Source organism: Vigna umbellata, chromosome 3 (assembly GCF_029865625.1).
Source record: "Vigna umbellata cultivar VRB3 chromosome 3, Vumbellata_1.0, whole genome shotgun sequence".
NCBI lineage: Eukaryota > Viridiplantae > Streptophyta > Magnoliopsida > Fabales > Fabaceae > Vigna > Vigna umbellata.
In genome coordinates this window covers 40,101,274-40,112,251 of record NC_142167.1, presented here as the reverse complement: position 1 = coordinate 40,112,251, position 10,978 = coordinate 40,101,274, and the positions used below count along the sequence as shown (strand labels likewise).

Below are 10,978 nucleotides of genomic sequence, written 5' to 3'. Positions count from 1 at the left end.
AACCTAACATAGTTTAATCACGACGTGTCTTGAAGCATCGACATGACTCGACTTGACCTCCCTTGGCCCACCTATCTCAGCCCCTATCTTGACCCAACCTAATTAAACCCAATTTGTGCTTGACCCAAATTGACTTGTCCTAGGTCTAACCTAACCTAGGCTCTACTAGATCAAACTATTTGGCTCAATGTAGGATCAATACAATTAATCTTATCATGAGCTCAACCAAATGTGAGTTCAACTGCCTTGACTCAAAATGGGTCAAAGACGTCTCAATCCCACTTGGGCCTAACCAATATGGACCTGATAGGACTTAACTCAACTTAGTCATTCTCACTTGGTGTGACTTGGGCCACTTTTAACTTAACCCAACTTCACACACACGCATACCTCATGTCAAGGTATATACATCGCGAATGTGAGATTATATATTAATGGATGGTCCGATAGCGAGTGGACCAAAAGGCCCAACAAACAACAAGTCTCACTAGAACACACTTTAACCCATGATTCTGATACTATGTTAAGAAATAGACTTTAAGTCTAACTCAATATCACAAAACTAGCTTGTAAATGGATGTTTGTATCCACTTACATATTTTGAATTGGTCTTATTTCTAGTTGATATGTGACTTTAAACACACTAAGACATATACATCTTATGTATGAGACTAGACATTAATGGGTGGTCTTGATAACATATGAAATAATAGACCTAACAAACATTCTTAACAAATCTCATAAAAAAGCCGCAAAAATATATTATAGATAATTAATTTTTCTTACAAAATTATTTTAAAAAATAATCCACACAAATAATATATATTTTTTCTTATATTCACATTCTAACATATAAATGAACATGTTTTTTTTTTTTTTACTTATATAGGCAAATATGATACGAAAATATACATATTCATAAAAAATTACGAAAATAAGCAAGTCATGTAGTCTCCACATGACTTCAAATGAAAAGTCTTGTGCCCCCCACACAACTTTCGCTCTGACCATGTTGAAAAGTGAAAGTTGTTAACCCCCAAAACAACTTCCATGTGATGTAATAAATTAGAATACATACGTAATAAATTATTTTCATTATAAACATTCAAACTTGCACCACATGTTATATTAACATAGATATCCCAACAAGGATCTAACGCAACTCGATCAAGGTTTGACACAACTTGGCCAATGTTTGATACAAGTCGACCAAGATGTGACATAGCTCGGTCAAGGTTTGATACAACTCAGCCAAGGTCTGATACGGATCGACCAAGGTCTAATACAACTCAACAATATATCAAATAGCTCGAACAAAGTCTAATACGACTCGACCAAAGTTTAATACAACTTGGTCAAGGTCTGATACGAGTCAACCAATGTTTGACATATGAAATAGCCCAATTAAGATTTGACACAGCTCGATCAAGGTTTGATATAACTTGGTCCTGATACAATTTGCCAATGTTGGATACAACTTGGTCAAGCTAACACAACTCTATCGAGTTGTTTCATATATTGACCAATCTTTATTAAACTTTGAACGAAATGTTCATATCTTAACCAGGTTGTATCAGATCTTGACTAAACTGTATTAGATCTTGGTTGAGCTGTGTCAGACCTTGGTCGAGCTCTATGTGTTAATATGATGTTAGTTTGAATTTTTATAATAAACATAGTGAATTACATATATAATAATCGGTTATATTACATGGAAGTCATTTATAAGACTATCGACTTTCACTTTTTAATGCTACAAGAGCGAAAGAAATGTGAAAATACATTACTTTTTCATTTAAAATAGTATGAAAATTACATAACTTATGTCCCATAAGAAAAACCAAATGAACCGTGATAACCTAAAAGTAAAACAAGGTACTTATATAATTGTGAGTTTGGTAGAAATGTAATGATGAAGGAAAAAGATAAGAAAATATTGGAATTATTTGGTTATGATGAAATATGTCCTCACAAAGGATGAAATCGTTGAGATCTGTAGCCATTGAGTTTTCGAGCAAAACAATTTTGAAATAATGATAGAACATACGAATAAACAGGCAGATAATCTTTTGAGTTTTCGCGCAAAATAAAAAATAAATGAGCTATAATAACCTAAAAGAAGAAAGAGACACATGTTATAGGAAGCAGTTTAACCTATGAATAAATAGTAGCAGTCTATAAATGAATAATGATTGTGACAATTTAATTTGTTGGGTTTAGAGCGGTTTAAAACATTTATGTAGACTATTTTCTCCATTTTTTATTTATTTTCAATATATTATATATTTCTGCCAGTTTTGTATTGTGTGTTTAAAATTGATTAAAAACTGTCAAAAACATGCTTCTAAAGCATTATAATTTTTTATTATTTCTAAATACGATAAAAAAGAAATGTAAAAATATCAATAATTAGAAGGTCAATCATAATCTCTTCTATGATCCTATCCTACACTGTGTTCTAAAAGCACATCTTTTTTTTTTTTCAGTTAAATAATATTTTTAATTGCATTAAATTATTTTAAAACAACTCTAATCTACGCTATCTTTCTAATTTGCCTTAGGTCTAATTTGCAAATGACACATGATACTTTTTACTCTTATCATGTATTATTTATTACTTATATTATGTTTTATAATTATATTAAGTTGAAATAAATATTTTTTGTATTTAATTTTTTTTAAAATCACATTTCATTTCTAAATTAAATTATATATTTATTTTATTTTTATATTTTGTGAAATTCATGTAAAATATTTTTCTAACGAATGTTACTCAACATAATTTATTAAAAAAGATGTTTTTCGTAGATAAAATAATATAACTTATTTTAATATCAAACTATATTTTTAAAAGTAATTTAAATGCAGAAAACATATTAATCTTTATTAAATCATTATTAATTTGATAAAAAAAATATATTAATTTATTTTTATAAAAGTAGAACGGAATTAAAAATATTTAAGAACAACAAAACAAAACTGAAAAAATTACGACAATAATGAAAAAAGTTATTTAACCTTTATTTTTAAATTAAATATATTTTTAATTTCTAAATACAAAATTGAAATTTGTTTTTATTCTAAATTTTGATATATTAAGTTATCTAAACTTAAAAATTAAATAAATATAATTTTTTTAATTCAATAAATTAAACAAAATATGTGACAATTAAATTAAAACATGTCAAACACTAATATAAAATAAAATATGTTTGAAACATAAAAAAATAAACATAATTTAATTAATAAGACTATATTTTATTATTTTTTAAGATTGAAAAGAAAATATATGAAAATTTAGGTGATTAAAAAGCATATTTAATTAATTTCTTAGATAATGAATCTAAGCTGTTCAATTTAGCAGGTGGATTTGATAAAGGATGGAAATCTCATGCAAAAGTTATTCCCTCTCCTTGACAAGTGGTAAAGGTACAAAAATAAAGTCAGAAGCAGAAGAAAACCGAAGAAAACCCCAAGTCACCAACTCTTGCAGACTTTGCACCCGCGGAACAAAGAATTTTGGTGGCAGAGAAAACCAAAGAAAGAAACAAAGAAAGGGTAAAACCGTGAATTTTCAACCAAACCCAGTAACTCTCTTCTTTCTTCCTCTTCCCCATCGCATGCTCCTTTTTTCCTCTCTCTTAAAAGCTGTCCCCACAGTTTTTCATGGCATGATACTCCCCTCTCTCCCTCTTTTCCCTCCCAAAGTAACCTCGTTTCGGACAAACAAAAAGCAGACACTGAGGTATAGCCGAGAGAGTGAAAAAAGAGTGAGCTTCAGACAGTGCTAGTGGATACAGAAACTGTGTAGTGAAAGAAGGTGTGGGAACATAAAAGTTTTTGGTGAGAGAAAGAGAGAGATAGAGATGGTGGGCTCAGGAACAGCAACAGATAGGAGCAAAGAAGCTATTGGGATGATGGCCCTTCACGAGGCCCTCAGAACTGTGTGTCTCAACTCAGATTGGACTTACTCTGTCTTCTGGACCATTCGTCCTCGACCGTATGTCCCTCTATCTCTCTCTCTCTCTCTCTCTCCTTCTATTTGAATGCTGTTTATTGAGGTGTTTTCTCAAATGGGTCATCGCCATTTTTGTTGCAGAAGAGTGAGAGGTGGCAATGGGTGCAAGGTTGGGGATGATAACGGCAGCTTGTGAGTGTGACTTTCTTTAACTGTAAAAGCCATTATACATCTTTGAAATGCTCACCTTGACCGAGTTCTGTGTAAACTCAGGATCAAAGAGTGGCTTTTTAGTGTGAACAGATGAAAATCTGAGATGGGTCTTCATGATTCTGAAAATCGACCACGGTCCCCTCTGTAAAATTGAATTTGAAGTCACGTGGTTTGTGCTTTGAAGTTTTTATTTTTATTGTAAAAGTATGTTTGTATTAAAGGTCAGTGCAGAATCTGTTATTCGAGACCAAAGCTACTTACTTAAAGTTAATAGTTCAACTCAATCAATTTTAGACTAACATGCCAACTAGTTATTATTTTAACGTATGATCTTGTATGGATCCAAAAACCTATGAAAAGATTGTGTTTTTACTGATTTATGATTCTGGGTATTGCCTAGGTTGGTGATTTGATGTTTGTTGATTTTGGTGAAGGATGTTGATGTGGGAAGATGGGTTTTGCCGAGGAAGGGTTTCAGATTGTTTGGAAGAGATTGATGGAGAGGATCCTATCAGGAAATCTTTCAGCAAAATGTCGATTCAGTTATATAATTATGGAGAAGGGTGGGTACTGGGTAGGTGTTTATTCATGTTATTATTATGTTCCTAAGTTTCATTGTACCTATTTTCTGTTTCATTTTTTCTTTTAAGTGTTGTGTATTTCAGTGTCATGTTGTAGGAAGTTACAGAATATTAACACAATGACAACAATTCCTCTCTGCACTTTACTGATTAGGTGTTGTTTGGTTTTGGGAACAGGTTGATGGGAAAGGTTACATCTGATAAGTGCCACAAATGGGTCTTCAAAGAGCCTACGGAGTGTGAGCCTAATATGACCAACTACTGGCAAAGCTCCTTTGATGCTGTATGCATTTGATCCCTCTCACATTCTCATCTTGCAGTTTGATTTTCCTTTCCCTTAAACTATAGTTCTTCACTCCCATGTTTCAACAGCAACAAAGTTAGCATTAAATTTAGCCTTTTGTATTTGTTATGTGTAGCTATTTGGTGATTGATTGTCTCAACTTCCTCTGTTTGATGTTATTTATTGCAGCTACCTCCTGAATGGATAGAACAGTTTGAGTCAGGCATTCAGGTGTGGACTGAATGAATTTACACCATGCTATTATTGCTCTCTGAAAGCTTTTATTTTTTCGATGTACTTTACTTTCAATCATGTCATTTACTTTTATTTTTGTGTTTCTCCCGTTGCCAGACAATCGCTGTGATTCAAGCTGGGCATGGCCTTCTGCAGCTTGGTTCTTGCAAGATTGTAAGTAAACTTGTGTATACTCTTTTTTTCTTCTTTACTTGGACTCATTTTTACTTATTATAATTTAAAATTTACCACCATTACTTTTACTGCATTCATATGTATTGCTATTTATTAGGAGGGAAATGTTATCGACACTCTTTCTGGCTAACAAGACATTATCATGGTATGGGACCATCATGTGTCTGTAGTCCTAGCCAATCTCCACATGATATGTAAATGAGTTTTATTAGCTTTTTCTCAGAATTTGAAAACCTTGCAAAGGTGTTACATATAGATTGATTGTGACTATAAATGTGGTGGTCCTAGATTATACAATAATTTCTCCTAATTAACACTATTTAAAAATGCAATCTTTATTAACAGAAGTTCGTTGAGACTCATGATAACTATGGATCTCATAATTTTTTCAGTTCCCGTAAGTTCTAGCTTATTTTGAAAACAAAAGGAGTTAAAGGGTGTGTTGCTAACATTTCTCTTCATTCAGTATGTGAATCTCTATGCAGAAACCAGAGTATCAAATGTTTGATATATTTTTATTCAATTCTCAGATTCCTGAAGACCTTCATTTTGTGCTAAGAATGAGACACACTTTTGAATCTCTAGGCTACCAATCAGGATTCTACCTCTCACAACTCTTCTCTTCAACTAGGAACACTTCCTCTTCTACCTCCCTTCCTTCAAAACCATCCACCTTTCCAATCAGGCCACCCCCTCCAACCCTCAACTGGGGTCAAAGGCCAATTGGGTCTGCTACTTCATTGCTACCCTCTCCAACTTTTCAACATGCAGCCAGAATGGGGTTCCCACAGGCCAAAGATGAAACTCAAATGTTCCTCATGCCTCATTCATCATCAGAGCATGTGAGAATGGGAGACATGATGAGGGAGCATGAGAATGACATAAAGTGGCCAAATGGATTATCCATCTTCAATGTACTCACTGGAAGATCTGATGATGCTAAACTCTTGTTCAATCAAGAGAGTGCAAATCCAACCTCAGTAGTGCAGAATGCTAGTGTGGCAAACCCGAATGAGTTCTTGAGCTTGGATGGCCACTCTGAAGGGACAAGGAAAGTGGACAAGTTCAAGAGGTGCTTCACTCTACCTGCCAAAGTGGTTTCATCTTCATCCTCTACTTCTATGGATCACCATCATCAACAAGCAAGTGAGGAGTATAGGAATTCAGGTGGCATGTACCAGGATGTCATGGAGACCTTTTTGGAGTGAGTTAATAAGGTAAGTTGTGTTTGGGAAATGAAGATGAGAAGTTGTATTTAAGCATAGTTATCGTGTTCCTTAATTTTCGTGTTTCAAGCTTCTTCACTTTGTATCCTGTGTTTTTCTTATCTGTTAGACTTCTTGATTAATGACAATTTCTTTCTACTAGTTTCGTTAGATATGGAAGTTTTCATGTTTTCTTGCGTACATATCCTATCCAGAAGTATCATATGATGACAATGTCTTTTTAAGGTACCACTTAATTTACATAGATTTTGGATAGTTAGTATAATGAAGAAAACTAGGCATCCAATTCCAATGTACTCAAAACAATTTTACTTTTAATTTTAATGAATTATGTTTGCTTTCTAATATATTTATCCCTTTATATCATCTTCTATTATTTCTTATACCATTGTTACAAAAGCTTATCTTTAGTATTTACAATTTTATTTTATTGATAGTTTGACTAATATATTAACTTATTTACTATTTAATTGACTTTGCTCGACTTTGGTTTGCATTGACTTAAATTTAACTTGATCTTGATCGATGGGGCTAGACTTGGTCTTAATGAAGCAAAGCATTTTGATGGGGTAAGGCCCAAGTTGATTCTAACCGAATCCGACTTGTGGATCGATCTCAAATTGGATGAACTTAAATTTATCCTAACTCAATTGAATGTGGGGTTGTCTTAACTTGACTTGATCATGTCAATTCAGCTTGACTTAAGCTTGTGTTGATTCAACTCAACTTGGGCTTAAATGATGTGGGTCGGGTCAACTCGATTGTGTTTGGGTCTAGATTGATTTAGCTTAATTTGGACCAAGACCAAGACCAACTCTTTTCAACCTGAATCCAAGTTTAGATGACTTAACTTTGACCTAGATTGACTCGATCTTGATCTTGCATGAATTTAACTTAATTCTATCTTAATCTGATTTGAGGTGACCTAACTTTTTATAATTTGAGATGACATAAATGCATATTCGATTTTGAATTTTCAAAAATTTAAAAAAATATCCACTCCAAATTGAATTAAATTGAATTAAATAGATTGGACTTTAGATTCAAAACTATGGATTTGAATTTAAAATAAAGGATTAAATGTTTTTGGTCCTTAAACTATCAAACGATTTTGGTTTTCATCTCTGTTCGAAACTTTAATTCATTTTCATCATTCTCCTTTTAAAAAGACTCAAATTTAGTCCTTCATGACCAACAAAATTAATTTTTTTTAGGTGGCTAATAGTATGTTACATCACTTTTCTTTTTTCTGAAATGTGTCAACCCTCCCTCCATTCTCTCTTCACATGGAAGGTTATCTCCTTATGGATCCTCAACATCTCACCTTACTCCTAACTAGGCGTTGTCTGCTTCAACAGAGTCATCAGGGCCAACACCTCTTTGACAATCGATGTCGACGCTTTGGCGGAGATTCACGACCTGATAACCCTCAACTTTATCAATAACTCTTTCTCGGGGCCATTCTCGATACACTGTCTAGTTGAGTTTCACCCACTCCTGGTTTCCATTAGACAATCTCCTATAGTTACCGTTTAACTCCACCAAGTTAAATGTCAGAGTTTCACCCACTCTTGGTTTTCAGTAGATACACTCATCTAGCTATCGTTTAATTCCTCAAAGTTAAACGTAAAATATTTTAATTCTCTTCAGAATTTACAATCAAAAGGTTGATTACCAATCTTTAGACCATAACTATCACAAAGAGGATGTGTTCAATATAATTCAATCTAACAGACTCACAAAATTTTTCTATTTTCTCTATTCTTATAGTAGTAAGCTTATATATCAATGAAGCTTGAAAGTGTTTCTCTTCTTGAGCTTTTTCTCGACGTTGTTCGCTTGAGCTTTGTCTTTTTATGTGCTACTCTCTTGATTTTCTTTTTGAATGATATTCTATTTAAAGGCTTCTAAAAGATATATCTGTTAGACAAAGCTTTTCTTTGATATTGAGTCTTCTTAGTCTTGTCGTATGTATCAATCATTGGTTAAAGTCAACTTGTCATGACAAAAGTAGGCAGTACAATTATTCTGGTACAAATTTTGATGAAGGAAACATTTCGTGAATATCTTCTTTGTTTGTAATGTTCACTTATGATTTGTATAGGTTGGAGTAGGTGGATGCATATAATAGACAATCTGCACAAAGTAGGATGGATATGCATGTGACAAATATGTCATTTCTCTTATCACTTTTGGTATTTTTAAACATTGAACATTTAATGACATTTAATGCTTGTTCAAAATAACAAAGTACTTTTTACATTTTCTACCGTTCAAGTAAGATTTGATCGTTCAAGCTCTTTACGAAGATACCAAGCAGTTCATGAAAACTTGATTGTTGGATAAAGTAGATAGTTCGACACATGGTATTGTCTAACCTATGTAAACCTTCTTTAAAGTTTTCTCTATTCTATTCAAAAATTGAAGAAATTAGGTCATTGCCGCTAGTTTCGTAATAATAATGTTAAAATGGATGCCACGTGTCAATTCGTGATTTTTCTTTGAATCTTTTAAATATTTTTTTAATTATTTTTCTTATTTTTTGAATTTTTTTTGTCACGTGTCAAGCTGATATAGTGCCAAATCACAATGATAGTGTGACGTGACAATAATAGTGTGACGTGACACTAATAGTGCCACGTGCTATTGTATTTCTCTCAATTTGGTCCCCATAATTTTATTTTGTGTCAATTTGGTTCTTATATTTTTATTGTCTTAATTTAGTCATAATATTTTAAAAGTTAAAAAGTTTTGTTCCTTTCCAAATCCAAATAAAAATTTAATTTGTATATAAATATTTACAATTTTTTTTATATAAATTGATATTTTCTTATTAGAAAAATAAAAAAATTAGGAACTAATGACACATTTTTATTTATGTAGTACTAACAAATATAACTTAATTGCATTAAAGTTTTCAAAACAAAAGCTAAATTGAGACAAATAAAAATAAATAAACTCATTTAAAATTTTTCTACAAAATTAAACAACAAAATAAATCATTTAACCTAAATAATATGAATGAATAAACTATAAAAATTAATATTTTAATAATAAATATTTTTGTGAACGTGATCTACACAAAAATAGTCTCAATATTTTCTCAACAATTCATAGAAAGCTTCTCGAGTTAAACATTAAGACTTGGAATACATCATTACTAAAATTTCACTTAACAAAAACAAATTTGAGTATAAGAATTTAGAAAACGTACATACCGTTATTACATTTAGTTAAATCTTCTAAAATTATTCATGCATCAACTTTCTCAAGCCAAAAATTATATTTATTTTAATCTTTTAATCATTTATACAAAGATCAAATTAAAAAGAAATAAAATACAGGAACCAAATTGTAACAAAATAAAAATACAGGGACCAAATTGAGACAAATGCAATGACATGTGGCCTAACAATTACACGTGACATTGATAGTGTCACATCACACTATCATTGTCAGGAATGTCAGGTTGACACATGATAAAAACATTTATTTAAAAGAAAATAAAATAAAAAATAATTTAAAAAATTCAAAAAAACAATGAGTTGATATGTGACACCTCTTTAACGGTGTTAGTATGGAACTAACAGCAAGGATCTAATTGCTCTAATTTTCAAAATTAAGAACCCAATTGAGACAAAAAAAAAGTGAGTGACCTATTTGAGAAAAGTAACCGAAAATAGGAACTATCTGATGATTAAACCTTAGTTGTATTGTTATTCTAACGGTATCATTGTCATATTCTCATTTCGTTTAATGTTGTTTGTTAAAGTTCAAAATATATGAGAGTGTTTAAATAGTTCAATCTTATAAACGATTTTATTTTAACATATCTTAGAGCAATGTTTAGCATTTAGGATATTGTTTATGCTTACAGCGTTTGCTGAACTTGTTCTTGACATTTTACTTGATTTAAACATTAATGTTTACTTAAACAATCTTGTCTTAACAAGAAATACTTAATTCTCAAAGTTACTTAGGTGTATATTAGTTTATTGATGATCTTATAGTTTCTTCAAAAATTTTATTTTACGGGAAAAGTTTCTTTACTTTAATGTTAAATTGCACTCAATTTTTAGTTTCAAAATGCATATACATGTATATTTTTAAATAGGTTTAATGTTTCAGTAGGTCCCTTTTTTCGTCCAGAATCTCAAATAGGTCCCCTACTTATTCGATGTCTCAATTGGGTCCTTATTTTTGAAAAATTGAAACAAATATAGGGTTACCATCAAATTGGACAAACACTGTTAAGGAGGGTCTTAGGTGACATGGTGACAGTATACTT

General features: G+C 31.6%; 1 protein-coding gene across 4 annotated transcripts; it reads left to right on the top strand.

Annotated features, from left to right (window-relative positions):
* The first annotated feature begins 3,469 nt into the window (after positions 1–3,469).
* Positions 3,470–7,035, top strand: LOC124827764 (protein RICE SALT SENSITIVE 3-like). Of its 4 annotated transcripts, XM_088108515.1 has the most exons (8): positions 3,946–4,000; positions 4,100–4,150; positions 4,232–4,340; positions 4,606–4,734; positions 4,930–5,035; positions 5,225–5,266; positions 5,387–5,443; positions 5,995–7,035. In XM_088108515.1, the coding sequence occupies exons 3-8, from the start codon at positions 4,285–4,287 to the stop codon at positions 6,670–6,672; spliced, it is 1,068 nt and encodes a 355-aa protein (XP_087964641.1). In that variant the 5' UTR covers positions 3,946–4,000; positions 4,100–4,150; positions 4,232–4,284; the 3' UTR covers positions 6,673–7,035. The 4 variants fall into 4 exon arrangements, with proteins under 4 accessions (XP_047156839.1, XP_087964641.1, XP_047156841.1 ...); XM_047300883.2 differs by lacking the exon at positions 4,232–4,340 and having other exon boundaries at positions 3,470–4,000; XM_047300885.2 differs by lacking the exons at positions 3,946–4,000; positions 4,232–4,340 and having other exon boundaries at positions 4,122–4,150; positions 4,572–4,745.
* The last annotated feature ends 3,943 nt before the right edge of the window (positions 7,036–10,978 follow it).

Bases quoted from the DNA above. Each gene is read 5' to 3' on its own strand.
- LOC124827764 (XM_047300883.2), top strand. From the start codon at position 3,867: ATGGTGGGCTCAGGAACAGCAACAGATAGGAGCAAAGAAGCTATTGGG. The intron at 5,036-5,224 runs GTATGCATTTGA...TATTTATTGCAG, and splicing joins GGCAAAGCTCCTTTGATGCT to CTACCTCCTGAATGGATAGA. The intron at 5,267-5,386 runs GTGTGGACTGAA...TCCCGTTGCCAG, and splicing joins AGTTTGAGTCAGGCATTCAG to ACAATCGCTGTGATTCAAGC.